At 40.0% G+C, this 23,530-nt stretch overlaps 1 protein-coding gene across 2 annotated transcripts; it reads right to left on the bottom strand.

The window, feature by feature from the left end:
- Positions 1-1,148: 1,148 nt before the first annotated feature.
- On the bottom strand, positions 1,149-23,529 carry cc2d1a (coiled-coil and C2 domain containing 1A). 2 transcript variants are annotated; one of them, XM_023275236.3, is made up of 29 exons: positions 23,345-23,529; positions 22,200-22,266; positions 21,966-22,095; positions 21,687-21,793; positions 21,009-21,254; positions 20,576-20,891; positions 19,870-19,979; positions 19,698-19,770; positions 16,964-17,050; positions 16,733-16,860; positions 16,016-16,088; positions 15,796-15,929; positions 15,367-15,454; positions 15,148-15,224; positions 14,876-14,971; positions 14,099-14,221; positions 13,793-13,851; positions 12,906-13,022; positions 11,127-11,200; positions 10,983-11,041; positions 10,737-10,888; positions 10,139-10,229; positions 9,907-10,062; positions 7,216-7,347; positions 6,980-7,106; positions 4,593-4,669; positions 4,452-4,499; positions 4,284-4,347; positions 1,149-3,287 (listed from the first exon to the last, which is right to left on the bottom strand). In XM_023275236.3, the coding sequence occupies exons 2-28, from the start codon at positions 22,254-22,256 to the stop codon at positions 4,315-4,317; spliced, it is 2,970 nt and encodes a 989-aa protein (XP_023131004.2). In that variant the 5' UTR covers positions 22,257-22,266; positions 23,345-23,529; the 3' UTR covers positions 1,149-3,287; positions 4,284-4,314. The 2 variants fall into 2 exon arrangements, with proteins under 2 accessions (XP_023131004.2, XP_054866105.1); XM_055010130.1 differs by having other exon boundaries at positions 1,149-4,347.
- Position 23,530: the final 1 nt, after the last annotated feature.

Below are 23,530 nucleotides of genomic sequence, written 5' to 3'. Positions count from 1 at the left end.
TTTTCACATGGATTGGCCTCCACAGAGAGAGAAGACTTTGAGCGGAGGTCTGACTCTTCCATCATCAATATAAAATCTTGGTAGAAAATTAATGCATCTCTGGATAGAAATAAATGCTGTGACATTGCAGAAGCTCACTGAAACAATGCCACAGCGAATGAGTGCAGTTCTCAAAGCTAAAGGCGGTCCAAGAAAATATTACAGTGTGCAACTTTTTTTTTTGGCAGGGCAGTGTATTTGTTGTTGCAGAGCATTTCTACAACAGTCACAAGTCAGTAATGATTCACACATCTGTGGTTTTCGATGGAATGTTGTCCTTCTCTTCCTGAAAGACTCGGTGAAGTTGACATTTTAGGGGAACAGGATCATGTTTTCTGACATCTCCATGTAGAGCATCTCGTGGCAGATGGGCATTATTATATACTACCATGCTGTCTGAAACAATTTCTTAAAAGACTAATGGTGGAGTTGTGAATATTCAAGTGACTGACTGACGTACAAGCACCATTCAGACTGACAACAGTCGGTTCTTGTCTTTCTCTGTGAAATTTGAATAAAGCTGTATTTTAAGACGAACTCTTACAGTCACACTGGTCACACTATGTGATCATTGTCCTTTATAGCCACATCTGACAAGGGTGTAGATTAACTCAGTGGTGGACAATTTGTCACTAGTTAAACGACTCAAAAAGTTTTGTGCACAACTGGCTAAATGCAACTCTTTTCTAACAATGAAAATTAAAAAAAAGCTTTAGAACTTTTCACTCCGTCAGTCACTATTTCTATCATGTGTGGCTGGATTATTCCAATATTATGAATTGGAATAGAGTAGTTTTACAGTGTTTGGGGAGCATCATAGGTGTGTTGGTGTGCTTGAAGAGGCATGGATGGAGAAAGAGGCAGAGACAATCCGCATATCAGATATCCACATACTCTAAAAGTGGCAATGGTGTAGGGTTTCATCTAAGCCAGTGCATTGTAGGAAAAAAGCTTGTAAATATATAACTTTGATACACAAAGATGATTTTTAAGGGGTGAAATCAGGGAGGTACTTTTCTTTTTAAAAATTTGTCCCAGCATGTCCCATCCAAACGCTAAATATCTGTTCAGGTCTGGATATTTAAAGTTCAAAGACGACACAAGCTCGCTGCTGTTTCACCGTTTTACTCATGTTAACACCAACCTCATACATTAGGTAGTAAAGGCTGAACAATCAGGCTTTCATACATTCCTGCTCTGAGCTGCACCAATCATCATGACTTACACTTAAAAATAGAGACAGAGCATATTACGTGCTATATTTATCATATATAAATATTACATTTATACTGATTGCCCTTACATGACTTAACATAACAAAAACAGATGAATACATGTAATCCAGCTGATCAGGAGAAAAAGTATTAACAATAATGATAAACAATCCACCTGGACAGATCAATAACGATACACAAGAGAAGAGAGACATAAAAAGTTAAAAACAGAAAGAGAAAGAAGGTGTGTGTGTGTGTGTGTGTGTGTGAGTCCCCAGCAGGACAAAGTTTAACAATATGTCCCTCTGCCGGGTCCTGACCGTCCAGCTACCACACTGAATGCTGATGAGCTTGTTGCCATGACAACAGGACAGCCTCAGAGGCCACGAGGTTATTTGAGGAGTGGGGTGATGTGGCAGGAGTGTGTTTGTGTGTTTGGGGCAACAAAAAAAAGGGGGGTGCCGCGCAGATGCCCTTTTTGTTTGGGCTAAAACATGCAGCTGCTACACAGACTCATATCAGAGCTACACTGTCACCATTTTGTTGTTGACCCCATCAGTGATTCTGCACATTTTTAGCCCAAACTAAGCTTACTGTCCGTAACAGCTCCTGTGGTTGGTAGTCTTTGAAAATCTGGCATGATTTATTTAACAATTTAGGTCGTTTTACAAGCAAAACACCAAATGTTTCCTTTGTTTCAGCTGCTAAATTGTGTCTATCTCTTCTTGTGGGAGAATAAACCTAATATCTCAGGGTTTTAGGCTGTTGGCTGGGCAAAACAAACAAATCTGAAGAGGTGGCTTTGGGTTTTAGGAAACTGTGTTGCATTAAACAAAAAAAATAATTAGAGGATTACTCAATAATCAGCTGCTGCCTCAGTTTTTTTGTACAATTTCAAGCAGCCTTTGGGCTATATTCACTTCGGTGCAATATGAAAACCATTAGCAAACGCTTGAAAATTGCATAAACTGTGTAATCCACTGAGTCACCATCACCGTTTGTCAGAGTTACATTATTTAAATCTTTCTTAATGCTGAGCTTTTCAAATAAATCTCCATTTAAACTACACTACTGCACTGGAAGCATCACACTGACAAACATTAATGCAGACTTGTTTGGCTCCAACTCAAGTTTTAAGAGTCTGCAAAGTGATTTTTGTGCCACACAGAGATGAACAGAAACCAGATAAAACATCCAAAGAAACTGTGTTGTATTGAAATCCCATTGATTGCCATAGTTCATTAACTGCCATTCCGAGTTAAACTTAAGTTTTCAAAGCCACGGCAGGCAGAGGTTTATCTATCTGTCTTTCCACTAAAAATATCAGGTGAAGAGTCAGAAGATATCCTCTCTTGATAAAACAGAAGAAAGTGGGGGAAGGAGTGTCACATAAAATCACCACAGATCATGGAGGGCCAACTTTAACCAGGATTATTTGTTAATGGAGTGAGACAGCGGGTGGATTAGTGCGAACACACGATTATCTCATGCGTCATGTGACCAAAAAAAACTATTAGTGGAGAAATCATCAACACCAGAGCTCAAACATACAGTAAGGCTCATTTAAAGTCGTCTGCTACATCCTGGCTGCATGCAATCGATGTGGATCTGCAGAATCTGCTGTCAGGTTGTCGAACACGCAGAGGAAACATCTGTCTACAGCATTAACTGGAGCACAAAAAACACTGCGGCAATATGATGCGTTTGTCAGATTTTTGTACATTAAGTGTAGTTGTGGCAAATGAAAATAACTTCTGTGCATTTATCAGCTGCAAACAACATGTTAAAAAGTTTTACTTGTTTTGTCTCTATTTTGTCCCCTTGACTTCATTCTCAAAAATGTAAGTATAATGTAGAGAGGACGACTATGACAGGGACGTCTGTGAGGGAACAGAAATAGAAATGAGCAATTACCTAGCCACACTGACACACATTGGGTTGCTATCCTGTCGGCAGACTTTCCAGCCTCCACTGTGCTGCTACTGGAGAACTCAGCAGGACAGTCTGTTTTTGTGAAAATATGTCCACCAAACTCTGTGGAAAAAAAAAAAAACAACACACTGATGCAGCAGCTGTTAATTATTTTCTAATCGACAGCACAATGGACTTAATATTGTTTAGGAGTTTAAATAAATTCCAAGTGGGATGACCTATTACTCAAGACTCTAAATAATCTCTGAATATATGCAAAGGAATTAGAATGACGAAAGTGAAGATGAGGAAAACAACAAAGAAGAAACAGCTGATGAAGAAGGAGCAGCAATCCCTCAGCAAAGCTAAGCTTCTACCACATTCATGGCACGCTATTAACACCCCCTCTTCCCAGCCTCTAAAGGCGACTCTACGTCTGATCTAGTCGTCTCCTTGGCGACATAAACACTAATCCCTCATTATGGGATGTAGGCTGCGACACCCTGAAGCCCCCTTTTTTTATTCTCATATCACAGCACTCCAAACGGAGCAGATTACTGTAATCTGGGAACACTGGAGCAGACAGATTAGATTAAGCTCATTATACACATAAAATACGGGGAAAAGGGTTAAAAACACCTCAGTCCACGGGTTAAACACACCTCAGAGCGCGCACACACATGCACACACACATTTTTTTTGGTCATCTTTGGACACCAAAAGACTCTCAGCTGGTGTCAAATGCAAAACATTAACGATGCTTTCACCAACACTTCACAAAGGAAAGTTGGGAATCAAGAAAGCGATTAACAGAATACATGTAAAGTCATACTTTTCTGTAGTGTTTGATTTGTTTAAGTGCAAATAAGTCTACATCTCCCTTAGCTCTTTACACATTTAACGTTTTCTTTAATTTCTGTGTCCCTTTCAGTTTGCTCTTAATTATTGGGGCAGATGACTAACCACATGTGACACAAGTTATAGGAGCGGCAGACAGAATTTGTTGGCTGGTTCATGCAGTTGTCTTAGACATTTGGCAGCACAGACTCATGCTGAAGGTGATTATTGTACCACTGTAGTGTTTGTATGAGTGTGTATTAGAGGGAGAGATAACAGTACTCCAGCCCAGTCTCTGCCTCCTTATTCCTTCTCATCCAGTCCGTTTCCTTTTCAGCGATTCCAGCTAAAGCAGAGAGAACAAGTGTAGACATTACATAGACTGTATTTATACGCACAAAGATTATACAACTTTTTATATTGACAGCTGCTATACATAGCCACTCTTACCTCACTCTCTACCATCTTCAACCTGCCCAGTGCATCCTTTGCAGCATCCTATACAAAGAGAGTGAAAAATCTTCACAGTAAGATACACACAGACACACACAAGTGCTTGTATTCAATATTCATCCCTGACTCTGGACTCACCCTGTTGCCTTGGCTGGAGTATTTTTTCACAGAGTCAGAAAGCCCTTGGACGAAGCGCTGCAGCACATGTTCATACTCTGTATAGGTGGTGAAGGGAAATGTGAGTTACATGCATAACAGCTGAGAAACAAGATATGTGTATTTATAATGTTCACTAGGGATCCTCTGATGGGTTATTCATGGAGAATATCGGTCATCAAGAAGGACTGATGTCTGGAACCGACACACGTTAACTGTTACATATTAACAGCATGTGATAGCAGGGAAACTCATTCGTAACAAGATTACTTCATTAATAATGATTCCTATAACTAAATATACACTACAAAATCAGGAGTGATGATGTCAGAGTGACATGTGACGCTAGGACGCTCTTCTGTTTCTGTGAGATCGACTTATTGAGGTTGAACAGTTTGTCTCCTCTCACATGCAATTACATCTGCGCTTCTTCTGTTTTGTCAATATTTCACGGTTCTATCACGTTTATTGCCCACAAAGATCCTAATCTTATTGTCCAGGCACTGCTTCAGGGTAATCTGTAGCTGCCTGAACTTAGTCATTAGCTGTTAGCATACGCTTAGTCACTGTGAAAGTAGCTCATTTCCTAATTTGATGGTTGTGCTTCTTGTTCAGTGTTTGCAGGTTGTGTGTCTGCTAGAGAGGCGTATTTCAGTTCAGTTAAAGCAGACTGCTAAAATTAATCTCTCTTTAGAAAGATGATACAGGCACCCCAGATAGCATTAGCCAAAGATCTGACAGCAGACCTCTTGGTAAGAGTTTTAGCTTAGCACTTTTAGCAAATGGGTTCCGGTTGCAATTACACCAACAAGTAAATTATTCGAGCATTTTCACTGTAACGAGGAACTGAGCATGCTTGCGTGACATTCAATTTCAATTCAATTTTATTTATATAGCGCCAATTACAGTCAAATTGTCTCGAGACGCTTTACAGAACCCATATGCCTGACCCCCAGAGCAAGCCAAAAGGCGACAGTGGCAAGGAAAACACCCTTTTAACAGGGAAAAAAACCTCGAGCAGAACCCGGCTCTAATGTGGGGGGACCCATCTGCTGCTGGCCGGGCGGGTTGAGAGGGACAGAAGAGGTAGAGAGGGAGAGATAGAGGGATGGAGGTAGAGATAGAGGGATACAGATAGAGGGGTAGAGATAGAGAGGTGGGGGGGGACACAAGGACCATAAAACACAGCCACACATCTGAAGCATCCAGCTCAGGGACCAGGGACACTCGGAGAAAGAACACAGAAAGAAACAGAGTGAATGTAATGCAATAATGGTATATATAGTAAATACATAGGTAGTTAGAGAAGGGCTCAGTGCATCAAGAGAGGTTCCCCAGCAGTCTAGGCCTATAGCAGCATAACTAGGGGCAAACTAAAGGGACGTCAAGAGGGGAAGTCAGTTTTGCAAATGAAAACACCAGCTCACCCCGTCAGGGTCCCCCAGTCAGTCCTAACTATAAGCTTTGTCAAAAAGGAAGGTTTTAAGCCTGGTCTTAAAAATAGAGAGGGTGTCCACCTCCAGAACCCAAACTGGGAGCTGGTTCCACAGGAGAGGAGCTGATAACTGAAGGCTCTGCCTCCCATTCTACTTTTAGAGATTCTAGGAACAACAAGTAAGCCTGCAGTCAGAGAGCGAAGAGTTCTGCTAGGATAATATGGTACTATCAGGTCTTTAAGATATGATGGAGATTGGTTGTTAAGAGCTTTATATGTCAGAAGAAGGATTTTGAATTCTATTCTAGATTTAACAGGAAGCTAATGAAGAGAAACCAATATAGGAGAAATATGATCTCTCTTGCTAACTCCTGTCAGTACTCTGGCTTCAGCATTTTGGATCAGCTGTAGATGTTTCAGAGAGCTATTGGGACAACCTGATAATAAGGAATTACAGTAGTCAAGCCTAGAAGTAACAAATGCATGGACTAGTTTTTCTGCATCACTCTGAGACAGGATGTTCCTGATTTTCACAATATTTCTCAGGTGGAAAAAGGAAGTCCTACAGATTTGTAATTGAAGAGTTTATTACAACTTGAGCAACATCTGCTACTTCACTTTCAAAATACAGCTCTGCTAGTTCACCAGAGCTGCTCTGATCTACAAATGTGCTTGTTCCTGTCTTTAAACAGCAGCTTTCAGTGCTGATTGGCTGTTGCTAATAACGTGTAACCAACCAGACAACACTGTGCATGGAACACTGGTTGAGGCCACAGCTAGACTACAGACAGTGAGGCAGCTGCATCAGAGCCAAATTAGCACATTTAATATATTAATTGGTGAACGGTTAGTGAGTGAAAAATGCAGCTAATCAGGCCTGATAATCAGTTGATCCCCAACGTACACACGAATGTATTTTCTCATTGTCTGTTACCTGTGAGCAGAGCAGGAGACGCTCGTTCCAGCTGTGCTTTCTGCCACTGCAGTCTGTGTGTGACCTCCTTGTACTGATGGAGGACGTCAGGTGGAGGATCCCGCCGGTTCTTTCGGTACTCTGCCATCTGAGAGACAAGCATAATAAGTGACGAGACCTTCACGCCTCGGGCCTTTACAAGCATTAGAGAAATGGGTGTTGTCGACAGGCCGAGACCACACAACACACCGACTTACCCTCCTCTCCAGCCGCTCCTTGTCATAGTTGAGGAGGCTGAAGCTGTGGAGTTTGTACTGAGGAGGAGAGTTGTTGGGGTGACTGCTCCTGCTGCTCGCTTCATTTCTGGGTTTAGACCGAGGAGACGGAGCCTGATTCAGACAAACAAACAGAGTCTTCACTGAACTGACACTATTAATTTATCACCTACATGCTCTTAAGTAAACAGGAGACTGTTTGTTCCATTAAGCTGATTTTTTCTTAAAAAATAATTTTGGGCATTTTCTGTCATTCCAGATTGGGACAATGGAAAGAGACAGGAAATACAGGAGAAGACAGATGGGAAGTGACATGTAGTACAGCTCTAACCGACTGGGATTTGAACCAGGATTTGCTGCGAAGGTGTCTCCCCTTAGTCAGCCTATTTATTACTATCACACAAATGAAGAACCTGGAGTCCGTATTATTGGTAGGGGGCTAGAACTACCTCACATCTCCCAGTAAATTTCTCGTGACACATACAAATTTCTTTGCCATGTATATACATAAGAATGAGAAATGGTAACGTGCACATGTGTCTGAAGTAGCCTGGTAAGTTGTCTTTGAAGAAAATGATTATCAACATGCTGGGAAGGTGGATTGTCTTCTATCTTCCATGATAAAATTCATGACGAATGAGACTCCTAGTGTCTTTTTTTGCAGATCAATCATCAACAAAAACAACAACAAAAAAATGCACGGAAAGGATACAAGACTTTCGTCTATGCATGTACTTGAGCAATGTCATTTTGCTTTACACAAGGATAATGGGGTGGAGACAATCAACTTGTGTCCTCCTGTTTTTGTGTAACCAGGTTACTGCTGTGCATATTGATGCATTATCTGATTGCTGCCGTAACAAGGTTTCTTAAGTGTAATTTGTTTAGCTAAGTGCGTGTAAATGCAGTCAAGTCGATGGTGTTTGCTTTTGTAATGCCTACATTTATAAGCCTTGCAAAGGAGCTGCAGGATGACGGCAAATTATTCCAAATAATAGGGTGGTTAAAGCTCAAAATCAGCAAGTTTGTGTTCCAAACACATCTAAAGGCTAAAGTGTTGGCCACACTTGAAGGTGTGACAAAAAGCCTGCTGTCCTACATCAGGTTTCCATCCAAATGCAAATTTTAAACAACTTCCAGAACTTCAATAACAGAAAATGAGATAGAAAGTGCAGTGTAATTACACGAATGTTAGGAGCTGGTTTTGTAATATAAAACTGTTGTAGATCCTTATTCTCAAGTCAGATCAGAAGAAGAGGGCACAGCAAACTGATGGAATAAAAGGAGTGGCAATAAAATCTCAAACAACCAGGATGAAATCCTGATGGAGATGTGGCATTTATGCCTGCATTATTTGTTTGTATTAATCACAATTTATCAGTTATTTATTTGAGGAATGATGTTTTAAGAGGACACATTAAGCTCACTTCAATAACTGCCAGAAACTGTAAAACAAATGTATACCTACACAACATAATTTCTTGTTTCTGATCTTTTTTGTATACATTCAAGTCTGAATCTGATCCCACGTGAGAGCTGACAGCACGAACAGTCACAAAATCAGTGACTAGAGCAAGATGTCTCTGTTTTGTATAAATATACTCATTACCTGCTTATTGTGCGACACAAGAACAGATTTAGTCTTTTAATTGCAAAAAAAATCTGTATGTACCAACGTTAGTATGTCTAAGTGGGGGAAATGTGTAAAAATGCAGACTAAAGTGGAAAACACCTGGTGAAAAACAAAGGAAACAAAGCTTTAGTATTTTGCTGTCACCAAACGATGGTATAGTATCTGTGCACCATCAGTTATTTGAACATTGGAGGACAACTAATGCCTTTAAAACTACTCAAGTAGGGCATACATTTACTAAAAACACTGTAGTTTGACTTCGTGGGTGCGCTGTGCCTGGGGCAGATGACTAAATAAAGCAATGTGTGATGAGCTGATGTTGGCTTGTCATGAAAGCCAAAAAATGTTGAAAACCACGCGTTCAGATCTGTATGAAGGCTGAGCTTTTACAAACACTTGCCTAATTATGAACATCCGACACTGTAGCATTAAATCAGTGACAGAAAATAAGGCAAAGTATAATATATCCTCTTTAAGTAAGATGCTTCATGTTTGATTCATTCTCTAAGCTTGAATCCACTGGGTGTCGTCACATTGTGTTTTCATCCATATATCACCCTGTCCACTGTAACCAAGTGTAAAACAGATAAAAGGAAACTAGATAGACATGAATGTCATTCAGTTAGAGATAATGTTTTACATTTTCCATCTTTTCTCAAAGGTGTTTATGGTGTTACTTCAGGCTGAACCAATGAGAAATGCAGCAATGTGAACACAAATGTCTGCCAACTGATTATGTGTCAAAAGATTAAACTAAAACCACCTGGGAAAGGAAAATTTGAGGGAGAAGTTCAAATCTTGTCCACTTTCAATCCACCGGACATCTGGCCGACTGGAGGGTATGGTCACGTTGCCAGTTCTAAAATGGATGTTGTTGTAGCCACAACAACCACTTGTGTTCTGACAAACAACTTTCCAGTTTTTGAGCACATTGGGTCAGTATTTTTCACAGCACAAATCAAGGTTCTATGTCGTTACCTGGCTGAGCTCTTTGATGAAACTGTAACTTCTCCCAGTGTTTAATGGATAACTCTACTCACTCTTTCCTTTTGTTTCTCTGGAGGCGAAAGCGAGGAGACCGGCTCAAGAACCAACCACTTCTCTGTCACCGGCTGTAGATCGACTCCTGATAGCGGCTCTCTGATCTTTACTCTCACCTCCAACTTGCCTCCTGTAGCTTTACGTCCATCCATCACCTACGAAACACACACGCACTGTTGGAGAGATCTGCTGCATACATGAGTGTATGTGTTAAATGTGATTAAAACTCACCTCTATGATCTCTCTGAAGTCACAGTGGTTTTCCAGAGCCTCTAGCTTCAGCTGGGCAGTGCCCACTACTTTGTCTGTCTTAAATAGGCCTCTGTGAACACAAAGACATGACATTTACAACATACAGAGATAGATAAAGTTAAAGTGAAGTTTCAGTTTCCAGTTAAGTTAGGATTCAAGTTAAGTTATATAAGGAAATTTCTTGTGCCACCTATTGCTCAGAAAAGACAAAGACATAAGAAATGGAGTGCTTAAAAAGTAGATATAAGTATGATACATTACTGAAATACAATAAGTAAGCTAAAAGAGCTACAACAGAAGAGTAAAATGTAATGCTGGAAATTATACTGAGGCAATAAGCAATATTACACACGATAATGAAACATTAAACCTGAAGAATGAGATGTATACAAAATATTGCGCATTACATCGACAATGTTGTAGATGAAAGTAAAATACCGCACATGTATTCAGAATGTTGCAAATGAAAAAGAAATATTAAACATGAAACTGAAACACTGCACCTGAGAATTTACTACACTGTAGAAATACACCAGGCAGAAAAACATGGGCGCCTAACGCTGCAGCTGTGTTTTACCCCTTGTGGATGATTTCAAACTTGATGCCTTTGGATTGGACGACTCGTTTAAACCCTCTGTGGCCACGGTTGATGTTGAGTTTGAACTGCTCTTTAAACTCTGGACTGCTGTTGTTCTTCACTGTGCTGGTTTTGTCCCTCTGAGCTTCCTCCTGCACACACACACAAAAATGAATTTAATAAAACACATCTACATACACAGTCAGTGAAACATCTGCAATCACTGTGAGAGTGAAAGATTCTGACCGCGCTGGGAAAAGGAAACTCAAACTTCACACTGGCATCCAGATCATTAGATGAGACACCTGTAATGAGAGCAGGAGGCGTGAGTGCACATAGACATGACAGAGTACTGCCTGGTCCTTTCATAGATGCAGAGGCCTTCAGTACCTGAGGGAGCCGGCAGGTTGATGCCTCGGATGATGTACAGTATCAGGTCATTAAGTGTCAGGTTCTGGTAGACCCTATGGAGCAAAAGCAGGACCGATGACCACTCAGAACCAGCATTACAGGCGACAGACAGCATCACTGAGAGATAAACAACTCAAACTGTGGAGTGAGTCACTGCCAGAGTCACCTAGCTGTTAGCTTGATATGATACTGGAGCAGAGCCAGAGTGAGTCACAGTGACTCACTCCGACTCATCGACCACTCCAGTCTGGGAAAGCAATCCTTTTAATGCTGCTGTAATTTGTTTTCAGAATTAAATAACTGATGCATGTGTAGGAAATTAAAGGACAAACTTCACAGAGTCTGATAAAATATTGTTTTAAATCACAATGAAGCAGACACTCCGATCACCTAGTGATTGATGGATGGGTTTTCTATGTTCGGGCATAAGGACATAATACCACAAGTCGGCTAAAAAAAAGTTTCAGAAATTATATTGTAGAAATTCTCGGAATGAAAAAAATCTGTCAAACAACCTGCAGCTCATTACACTAAAGCCAGACCTAACCTTCTGAGCCCCAAAGCCCACTGGCCAGAATGGAGAGCATGTTATTTATTTTAATGGCAAAATTACACATTTGTCATTGCCAGAAACTGCAAAAACAGAACGAAGCATCAGATTTTCAACTTTCCACAAATTAATCATGTGATGATTCGTTCAATTGTGAAAATTAGAAAGACTAATCTTAAATTGTGATATTTCTACAAAATGTCTGTATTCTACATGTCACATTTAAAAACTGAACAAAAAAAGACCATTTTCACTAATCAGATTCTGTAATAGAAATGAAACAATTCCGAGCTCATTCATAGAACTAAGAACCTATTAGTGTCTCAGCAGTGATTAACAGTCATATGACAAAAATTCACAGTTTGACTGAACTGGGATGAACTGCAGGCTGTGTTTATACAGAGCAGATAGGAGATAAGTATGGAAACAAACTAAAAATGTAAGTTGTACACTATCTATATTATGTAGAGGTAGCATTTTTTCAGTATCGGTAACACCTGTGGGCACCTTAAAAAATGTTGTACATGTAGATTCCATTTTTCATTTCTTTAATTTTTGTAAAATAAATAATCAAAGAAATGTAATAGGTTGTTTTTCTTTTTTTTTAATGATTTATGGCCTCATAACTATATTATACTGCAAAAAAGAAATTTTAAGCTCTGTCTGCTTCTTTCCACGGCTGTGTTGTTTCCATAAAGGTGCAGGATTTAAACTGCAGTGAAATATTAGCTTACAGTGAGTAAAATTGTGACAGGAGCAAAAAAATTTTTACAAAATTCAGAAACTGATCAGGGTTCAGGGGGTTAAAGTCAATTTTTAAGCTTTTGAAATTGAAATAAAAACCGGTGAACAACAATTTTTGAAAGAGAACCCATAAATTTGGTTTACAAAGAATTGTCACTGAGTTGTGAACTAAGCCAAACAAGAGGTGTCAGTGCTCTCTGACCTGATAATGGATTTACCATCATCCTGCAACTGTTAAAATATTTCACTAACAGCTATAAATGTCAACCTGTGGGTGATGCCAGAAGAAAAGTCAGGAGATCACCAAAGTATGATTCATCCTCAGGGATAAATGTTTAAAAAAAAGTGATGGCAATCCACAGGGATATTTTAGTCTGCACCAAAGTGTTAAACTGACATCCAATACACTATTATATAATATCTGTTATGAATTGAAAACTATATTGTGTGAGGTTGCTGCTGACTTGATAGAGCTGAAGGTCCTCTCTTCTGTGCGGCACTTGGGAACCGGGTGACCCTTGGCATGGGCATTCTTCAATATCTCTATGCTCTTCGTGCACTCTTCAATTAATTTCTCCATCCTGTAGAAAGACATGGAGCTTAAACACAACACGACTCACATTGCGGCCTCACAGGATGGTCTGATTCCTGAAACACCACAAGTCCGATTATTTCACAGACAGCAGTCACGCTGTCAGACAGCCAACAGCGTTTTTACTACTGAGTAAAACAAACACACGTATTACTTCATGTTTAAAACCAGGATTAAACACGAAATTTAGGGGCATCATCTGTGAAAGTAAAATGGTCACTGTATAGGTAATATTATTCAAAGCAAAGCTGAAGAAAAAGCAGTACACACCCTTCAGCGATGAGTTAAAAAGAGAAGTGTTACAGTTAGATGTATGTGCAAGTTGTGAAAAAATCTCTGTGAAGAAAATGTGCAAAATATTCAGTGTGACAAGAAAGTTTCACCGCATATATTATGATAATGAGGTACTCAACGGATAACATAGAGTAAAGTAACGGTGTAGACAAAATACACCACAGCTATGCAGAAGAGCTTTAATAAATACCTCAATTAGTATATTAACTAAAGACTACTTACAAATAATTAAACAACACATTTAATTAATAGGTCATAACATGTCTTTGGGCTTTTGACTGCCATTTAATCCATAATTTTGCAAGCTTAATCAATTAACAGATCTAGAAGCTGTAATATTTTTCACCTATGATCTTTTCATGATGAGAAAAATAACTGTTCCAGTAGAAGAAATGAGCAGGTTTTGGCGGCAAATAACATGTTTGATGAAATATAAGCAAACGTGAAAATAAAAATATGTCTTACTTTAAAGCCTCAGCCACGTTGCCCGCTTGTGTCAACTGTTGAGAGCAGCTCAGACATTTCTGTTGATTGAGACACAAAACAAAGGAGCGTGTGGGTAAGAAAACATACATAAGACAAGGACAATAATATATAGAACAACTGTGATTTGAGCTTGTATTTTTGAAAGGTTGCATGGCCAGAAAAGCAAAAAAAAAAAAAAAACATAATCGCAAACATTTATTACCACCAGTATGTACGATGGCCACTGATAAACAAAGATTTCACTTAAAATGGCCTTTAAAGAGAAAGGCAAATGTGTGCTATAACCTCGTGCTGCTTTCGCAAAAGATCCATGAGGCCACGGTACTGTTCGCTGGAGCGAGGGGAGACAGGGGAGGTACGAGAGCGAGACAGAGAATAGTCCTCCTCACCTACTGGAGCACTTGGGATCTGTTGGGAAGGAGAATGGTGTGAGCAAAAAAAGAGCATGAACAGGGAAAAGGGAAAATGCTCTCTAAAAACTAAGATGCAAGAAACAATAGGGCACTAAGAGAGTATGAATTTAATTAAAAGTTAAATTGATTAACAACGCAGTTTTTAAAACTCCAGCTCAAGCTTGCACCAAAATCTAATCACTGTTTCCAATCTGTCAGTCTAGAAATGAATATCTGTTTCTGTGCTTGTGTGATATCCTGCTGACAGACAATAAGACGAAATAACAGAGGCACAGGCATAATATTCTTGGTAATTACACAGTGGGGATGAGTCATAGAGAAATAAGTGAGTTACATGAAGCAAAGTTAAACAAAAGAGAGGCAAAATGAGTGAAAATCATATGGGATAAGTGGCATCCATAGGAAATATGAAAAGCGTAATGAAGCTGAAAATATGCACACAAGTACAGACACAAACACACAGAGGTGAGACCAAGTGTTTTGATTTCAACCCATGTTTCCTTCTTATCACCTTCTATTTCAGTCACATTTCATGCTAACACACCTCACACATTCAGGTGCAGCTGTGGCAACCTGTTCAACACGCACATACACACACTGTACAAACCCCTGTATGTCACTGATTTGCACATGAAAAGATGTCTATAACCTTGGTGATATCAACAGGTAGGCCAGACTTGGCAGCAGAGATCATGGGGTCCAGTCCCTTGGCATGTCTGAGGTGCTGCGCTGCTCCCGTCATGTCCTACAAAACAATGAAACAGCAACAGATGCATCAATGAAACACATTTAAGATTCAAAGCTGCGGTAAAGACAACTGCAAAAAAACAAAAAACAAAGAAGGCAAAGAAATCGATCTACAGCAAACAAACAGACAGACGAACAGCAACAATAAAAAAAACCAAAAACTCCACTGCTTACCTTCATCTGTTTGGAGCGCAGTGCTGCTCGCAAAAAAGCCTGTCGCCTTAGCAACAGGAAATCCACTTGCTGCTGGGCTATAAAGATAATTAAGAGAAAAAGAAGTAAAAGTAAGTCTTGTGTAACACTCAGATAATTTGTATGACACATTTGGAGTGTGTAGGCAGGCGAGTGTGTCCATGTTTTCCCCCCCCTCAGAAACCCACACAGCAAACACACCTTTAGGTCCCAGTTTTAGAGCTGAGGAGCCTCCAGGGGCCTGAGGAGCCGGAGACTTTGCTTTCTGGACAGGTGGACGCACTGCAGGCTGCAGAAGGCAGGACCATCAGGCACATGGAATGAAGATATGAACAGATTTCAAAGTACAACATTGTCTACTGAGAAATCTGTCAGTTTGATTTAACATTATAAACAAACTTAACAGCAAACATTTTAATACATTTTACATTTAAATGGCTTACATGGTTACCACATTATTATACTTGATTACTAGGCAAGAGGTGCAATGCAGAAAACAGAACTGACTAAATAACCTGCCACTGAAGCTGCAGAAGCTGGTGGCACACAATAAAGCCAAATGCAATCTGTTTTTTTGGCTGCAGAGAAACAATCTGACCATTTGGCACTGGCTTTATTATTTGTTCTTACCTTGGCAGCCTCTCTTTGTCCATCCTCTTCTTCATCTTCTGCATCTGCATCCTGATTCGCTATTTTCATGGCCGTTTCTAGGACACCCATGAAGTTTTGTTGACCCCCCTCTGAGCCCTGAAGTGGCGGACAGCCTAGAAGAGAAACACACATAAATGAATAAACTTTATACATCATCCTAGAAGTAAAATCCTGACACACACCTTGATTAAAACATTACCTGGTGGCACAGGCAGATCAGACAAGCTGACGGGTCGGCCAGCTTTGTGAGCTCTGATGGCATCCTGGTATTGCTGTTGGAAAAGAGGAAACTATTCATAATTTTGTTTTCAGTTTTTACATCCTCAGATACTCTTATCCTCCTTTTGCAAGACCTGAAAAAAATACATTTTGAAATGTAACATCAGCTTCGTGAATCAGAAGAAATCACAGGCTATTTGCAAGCATGTAGCCTCCCCTGTTTTTTATTTGCAATCAAATAAAAAAAAAAGTGGCTGACCTGCATATAAAGATAAACCGAACAAAAACAACTGGGACAGTACAAAGGCATAACTCCCACATGGAAATCAAAATCATCAATGTGCTTCCACTCGAACAAAAACAATGCACAAAACAATTGGTCAAAACAACGTCATTTCAAGTCTTTTTCACAATGTCTTTCAACAGAAATGAGGGAACAACAGACTGTAATGTTGGTCATTCTGGTGGGTCAAATGAACAACAGTAACAGTTACAGTCACAGCAACAGAGGATATCTCAAGTCAAAATAAAATGAGTCATATCAGTTATTGAGGGAAATAACAAAAACACAGCCAAGCTACAGCACAGAGCCAGGAATATGAATAACAAATAGTTGTACTTTTGGTTTGGAGTCACTACGTATGAGTTATTTTGGGGAAAAACCAACAGCACAGTATTTTAAGGTGATGGTGTGTACCTTCACAATACGCTGGTGCATGCGAGCTTTGCGATCATCTCCTTTGCTCTTGGCTCCCTCTGCTGCCGACTTGTATATGTCCATCCTCTGTTGAAGAGCTTCTGCCAAACTGCTGGGAGCTGGCAGGTCTTTGCAAGGCAACAACAGACACATATTTAACTTCACTTTTTTAAAACCACTTGTTCTATACTAACTAGTTTAAAGGAAGGATCATGGCTCTTGGGGTCTTACCAGCAGTGGCCACCTGGGCAGGTGCAGGAGCAGCAGGTTTGGAAGACGACTGAGGAGGAGGTACACGGTGCTCTGCTACTACTTCTCCTGCAGATGATCAGACATCAGTGCAAGGGTGGACATACATTACTATTATAACCTTTATTCTGTCAGAAACAAATGCTTATGTCTCTGAAAACATTACCTGCTTAAATTCATCCAGCTGGAAGAGACTAATTTTTTGTAATTCCTTGTATTTATGGTGCAAAGTATTAGAGGTGCAGTCTTCCTGAGTTCAGTGTTTACACCATGTCCCAGAAGTTCATTCTTCCCACTGGACAACCTGTTTGATTGTTTGTCATCAAAATGGGTTACACCTGGTCAATCAAGTACTGTCTGGTTGTTTCTCTGGTCAAACTGTGAGGTCCCATTATTTAAATTTCTTCCTTGGTCGAAATGCGCTACACTCAAAACCAAAGTTTGGAGGCGTTGCTACCACGGCCAGGAATAAGGGTGGAAAAGCTACTCTCTGGGTCTGAGATTCGTGCACCAGTCATTGCTCTTCAAAATGCAGGAAAAACTCATCAGCTGGTAGCTTAAACCCTTGGCAGAAGTATCTGCTGGGTACAAAATGGTGGCAAAGGTAAAACAAAGGAGGATCCTTCAAAGACTAGCCTCGCTCAGGACATCCATCTGGCCTAACTGCAAGAGCCACGGATCTGATGAGAAAGGTGGAGGGTAAAAGATACCAGTCATGCTGGTGACTCAGTGAGAGGCTGAAAAATCTTGGAAAAGGTATTTCTAAGAGCGCTGTGCATCGTTATTTAACAGAAACATTGGAGCTGAAAGTTTACAAGAGGCAACGTACCCCACCACTCATCAAACTGCAAAAGGAAAAGAGACTGGCTTTCATAAAGAAGTACATAACTCTGACTCCAAAAGACTGGGAGACCTGGATTTTCTCTGATGAATGTCCTCTCTACTTATTTCCAAGATCCAACAGCCAAAACCACCATATCTATAGAGATGATCATGAAAAAGTGCCGTCTTCTGAGCAAGTGAAATTCAGTGCCCATAGTGTGGTTTGGGGGGGTTACGTCTGCTTCAAGTCTCTCAGAGCTGCACATTGTGCTTCAAGCTACCACTGTTAATGCACAATATTATACCAACAACATTCTAGAAAAGGTGCTAATTCCAGTTTTGGCCAGGAGGAAAAAACTGAGGCCTGTGACTGAATGGAAAATGTTTAACAGAAGTTCAGAATCGGTAATTATGCAAGATATTGCCCCTGCTCACACTGCCTGTATGACTCAGCAATGGTGTTCTGAGGTTCTACCTGGCTTTCTGCGTATGGAGGAATGGTCACCAAACTACCTCAACCCAACTGTGAGCCGTTTTGGAATCCTGAACAGTCACATCTTTACCAGTCCACCACCGACCACCATGAAACAGCTCAACTCTAGGGCTGTGCGGGAGTCGGGGAAGACAAAACCATCCATACTCAAGAACCTCATATCCATGCCTGAAAGACTGAAAACCGTGATCAAAGTGAAAGGGGGAAATACTGGTTATTGAATATATTGATTATATTGCATATTCAGTTTGTTTTTCTGGGGAGAACAAACTTTTGGGACACGGTGTATTCATCCAGGTCTTTTGAACAGTAGCTTTAAATTTAAGAAGAGTAGTTATGCACTAATACAGCTCCTATGTGTGGATGAGCAGCCTACTTTTTCCATATACAACAGCAAGATTAGTGCAGTATTTACAGTATCGACTTTAATGAAATACAGGGCACACTGGTAAACTAGATTGTTTTGCGTAATGAGCACCTTGAGAGATTAAGACATCTCCATAGTCACACACACTGGATGGTTGACTGCAGAAACATTTTCCACAATCAAGAAACTCTTTTTTATCCTCATATTTTGCCAGTTATTCAGGCCATTATTAAACCTAATTCACAGACATTTGAAAGACTAATTGACTTCAGTGTCAGTATCATTATTTTTCACATACCTCAGAACACAGAAAACAAAGAATAAGCAGATTTTCAACTTTCTGATGGTCCATGAAATAATTATGTGATGTGCCATTTAATCATGAAAATTAACCAAATTTAAGATTAAAATTGTGATATTTCAGCTAGATTATTTATTCTGCATGCCTCATTCAAAAATTGGCCAAATAAACCATTTGCGCCAATCAGATTGTGTAAAAAAACAAAACATTCTGAGTTCCTTGGTGCAACTGAGAAGCCATCAGTATTTCAGCTGTTAACAGTTTCATGACAAAAATATTTATAGACTTTTTGACTGAACTGGGTTGAACTGCAGGCTGTGTTTAAACAGAGCAGACAGAAGACAAGCATGGAAAGAGATTAAAAATGTAAGTAGTAAAAGTATCTACAGGATGCAGAGCCAGCATTTTTTTCCTGTATTAGTAAATATGGAAAAATGTATACATTTTCCTTTTTTGTAAAATAAATAAGAAATTCAACAGTTGTTTTTTAATTTTTTTATGATTTATGGTATTGTAACTGCGTCATACTGCACAATCAAGACTTTTGAGTTCTCTCTGCTCTGAGATATGGTTGTCCTGTTTCAATACAGGTGCAGGACTTTATATGACAGTGAAAAATGAGCCCACAGTGAGTATAAAATGGGAAAGAAGGGGTTAAAGTAAACTGAGTAAAGTGTGAGTAAAAGTCAAAAACTTGAAGTACAGTATTCATTTAACTACAAGTTACACTGACCAGGAGGAGGAGGAAGTGAGCTCAGGTGTACTGGTTCATCTCGGTCCAGCGCCTCCAGCATCACATCAAGCTTCTACATAAATGGCAGAGAACATTATTAGAACTGACTTTCTTCCCCAAACTTTAGACAAGCAGATTTATTCAGTGATCAACCTGACATCAGTGGCATTACCTTGGCAGTGAGGTAGTGCTGTTTGGCCTGCTCAATGTCGCCGCTCTGTTTGGCGTGTATGGCAGCCATCTTATACTCCCTCTGCCTGGACAACACTGTCTGTTTCACCTCTGAATGGAGAGAAGGCATAATGCGGGTTTGTGTGTGTGTGTGTGTGTGTGTTTGTGTGTCAAAATAGAAAACAAAACAAGAAGTCATTTTGACATTTAGGCACATCGCATTTAGCAGAGACATTTGAATGTGTCTGTTTTAGTCTATTTTTTTTTGTCACACATCTAGTTAATTAATTACTAAGTTTGTTTGTATAATGTAAAATACAGATGCAAGATGTGAATTAAAAAAGCCAGAAGAAACATAATAAACTTGTTATTTTATCAGCAGTTAGAAGACCCGATCATTCTAATGAAGAAGAGTCAGCAACTTTTAGATTCTAGCTACAGGAGGACGAGAGGACAATTGATCATCCAGTGTATTTAAATAATCGTCTAAGAATTTTTTTTCTAAAAAAATATATAATAAATAAGCTCACCAATAATAATAAAAATCCCTACTAGTATGTATGATATTCTGATGACATTTATGACTCCTTCTGATCAAATGAATTTATGGTGTTCCTTAGAGTTAGATCACTATCACCATATCTCTACTTTTATAGATCTGGTACACAGTCCAGAGAAGTAAACTCTTTGATCATACGTGTGTTTACCTGAGTGCTGTCCATCCGGCTGGTTGGGAGTGAGGGGAGAGATAACAGGCGTGTCTGGTGTGATGGCAGCAGCAGGTTTTTGGGGTGGAGTCAGATGTTGTGGCTTAGTGTTCGGAGCTACTGGTGCAGCTTCCCTCAAAGGTTTCTGGTTGGTGGGAGGGGAGGGCATCAGCATAGGCTCTGGCGGTTCTCGTTCCTTAACTGGTTCAGACCCGGCTGTGACGTTTGACTTTCCTCCGAGAGCAACAGGGGGCGGCATCTCCTCTTCATCGACTGGCTTTCCTTTCTTAGCACATGTTAACATGGACTGTAATGTCTAGAGATGGAGAAAACAAATGTTGTGAAAATACAGTATGTTTTGAATAATTAAGCAAAATTTAAGGAATGAGGTTGTATGTATGAGGGGCCCCCCTATTTTTCTTCTTAATTTTACCTTTAATCCACGGTCATATCTTCGTACTTTGCTCGTCTCGCCTGCAGCCTTGGCATTAGAAATGGCTGTCTTGTACATTTCAATGCGTTCCAACAGGCGGGACTCCAACCCAGATGCACCACTGGGAGCAGCTGGAGGGGAAGGATGTGATGTGACGCTCCGTTTGGGAGCAGTCGGTGTGATGGCAGGAGGTGTCGGAGCAGGAGTATCTTCCTCATCATCCTCCAAAACTTCATTCAGTTCTGCCTATGAATGGAGATGCAAATTTATATAGTTCAGAAGTCAGTCCAAACATTTATAGCAATTCAGCAACTAAGCTTTGCACCATTACATTCTGTGGAGTAAAAGAACTTAGGGCTCCGGTTGACAATACTTTTTATAATAGATTAATCTGTCAATTATGTTCTCAGTTAATTATTTAGTTTGCAAAATATCAATAATCGCCCAGAATCAAATTATATTCATTTTGTTATCATGTATGCCAAAGCAAAGCAGAAAATGTTCAGACTGGAGAAGTTGTGAACAGCAAATGTGTTAGATGTAGGTGCCAATAAATTCCCTGCCAACTTATCAGTCAATGCACAAATAGTTATATGCCTGAAAGTTATTTAAAAAGTGTGTGTGTGTGTGTGTGTGTGTGTGTGTGTGTGTGTGTGTGTGTATGTGTGTGTGTATTACCAGCAAATCTTCATCATCATCTAAATCTTCATCCCCCATTTCTTCATCGTCCAGGTCTTTCATACAAAGAGCTGCCATTCGCTCAATTTCAGCCATGGCAACAGGAGCTGCACATTGATTAAAAAAACAAAAAACAGGGCACATGCAGCACCACACTATTAAGAACATCAAATGTTGAAAACTAGAATATGGACAAAAAAGAGAGAAAAACTGTAGTTCACTGTAAAAAAAAAAACAAAAAAAAGAAAATTAGTGACTTGTCTTCCTTCTTGCCCCCACCTTTCTTCCCTTGTGATCTCCCCCCTCCTCCCCCTCCTCCCACTAGGTTGAGCAGCTCTGCCTCCAGCTCGTCGTCATTTCCGTCATCATCCATCCCTCCATCCGGGGACAGGTCGAGGAGCAGCCCCATCTGAGACACAGAGACAGGAAGGGAACTGCTGAATCATACCTGTTGCTGACATACTAACAGCAGATATCTTTACAGATCTCACTATCAGATATGACAATTGTTACCTGTTTGGCTCGCGCTGCCCCTTGACCCCGAGGAGGGGGGTTCCGACTGCGATTCATGGGTTAATACCTATTAAATCCAAATTGAGTCAATGAAAAATGGAAAAAAGATGAGGGTAGTGTAAGGTTAAGAAACTGACAGTATGCATGGTTAGTGCACCTAAGTCAGCAAAGACGTTGAAATAGCCATAGGTGTAGATTTCAGGAAGGACACAAAGGACTTCTTTACACTGGAGAAAAACACTATTACTTTTATCACGTTTTTTTACACACAAACTGAAGCAATCATTTTGAAAACGTGATGAAGTGAATGTGAAAATATGAGTTACAGATCAATCTATGATAACAATTATGATTTTTGCAGTTCCAAACTTGTATCTACGTTAGGTGACAAAATAACGTATACAATTGCTCGGTGGCTTTTCAGGCTCTACAGTGTCTTCCCAATTAAAAATGCTCATCCAGTGAAAATCAAATTTTTCATCCTGTAACACAGAGATGCAATGATGCCTCCGACAAATGCCGTCTTTTTACACTAGCAGCAGAAATCTTGCTGAAATGTATACGAGCAATTAAAGCCCAGGAATGAATTAATTTTTATTTAATGAGAATATGCACATGCACATTTGAGGAGGTTAGGGTTAGGATAACCCGAACCCTATTTCCCCCGACAGAAGAGGACAGAAGAGTTTATCCTTCTTTTATGTGTGTTGAATCAGAATGGATCATATTAAATGAGAAAAGTAGATCTAGTGTATAAGAGAATAAATATTGGAAAGCAATACAGAATGCCTGAAAACCTCATTGCATTATGCTCCATTATATTTGAAACTGTCCCCTGGTACCTGAATTTTCCTTTACATCAAAAAGACATTTCCACTAGAAGTAGACAAAATACACAAAATTAAGTGTTCGACAGTCAGAATTTGTTGGGGGAGGAAGCCCAAACCCCTGATTAAAGTGGGGTCTCCCCCTAATGTTCAAACGAAACCTATACCCATGAATACTAGCGACATTGTTCACTTTGGTAGAACAAATCAAACGATTCCAACAACCTTGTATCGAGTTAGCTTATGCGCTCATGTCAGCTAGCAGCTAATTCAATAAACAACACAACAGTTACTGAGCGTTCAAGGGGGGCTCTTTACCTTGACAGTTTCACGGACCGAGATGTTGCAGTTCGTCGTGTCGTTTAAATAAGTCGAATGAAGATCAGAGACAACGGGGAGAAACTCGAAGCAGGTATACAGACAGATACAGGTGTGTAACAACGTTTACTTCGAGCTATCAAAACAAGAACGGCAAGCAGTGGAATTTACTTCCTACATTGCGTC

This window comes from Amphiprion ocellaris, chromosome 4 (assembly GCF_022539595.1).
Source record: "Amphiprion ocellaris isolate individual 3 ecotype Okinawa chromosome 4, ASM2253959v1, whole genome shotgun sequence".
Lineage (NCBI taxonomy): Eukaryota > Metazoa > Chordata > Actinopteri > Pomacentridae > Amphiprion > Amphiprion ocellaris.
The sequence above is the reverse complement of the archived record's forward strand: the minus strand, read 5'-3'. Positions and strand labels throughout refer to the sequence as shown.

Bases quoted from the DNA above. Each gene is read 5' to 3' on its own strand.
- cc2d1a (XM_055010130.1), bottom strand. From the start codon at position 22,256: ATGAATCGCAGTCGGAACCCCCCTCCTCGGGGTCAAGGGGCAGCGCGA. The intron at 15,930-16,015 runs GTAATGTTTTAA...TTTCTCTTCTAG, and splicing joins TGATCTGCCTGTGCCACCAG to GCTGTCCGCCACTTCAGGGC. The intron at 11,042-11,126 runs GTACTGAAGGCC...CTCTCATTACAG, and splicing joins CAACCTGCCGGCTCCCTCAG to GTGTCTCATCTAATGATCTG.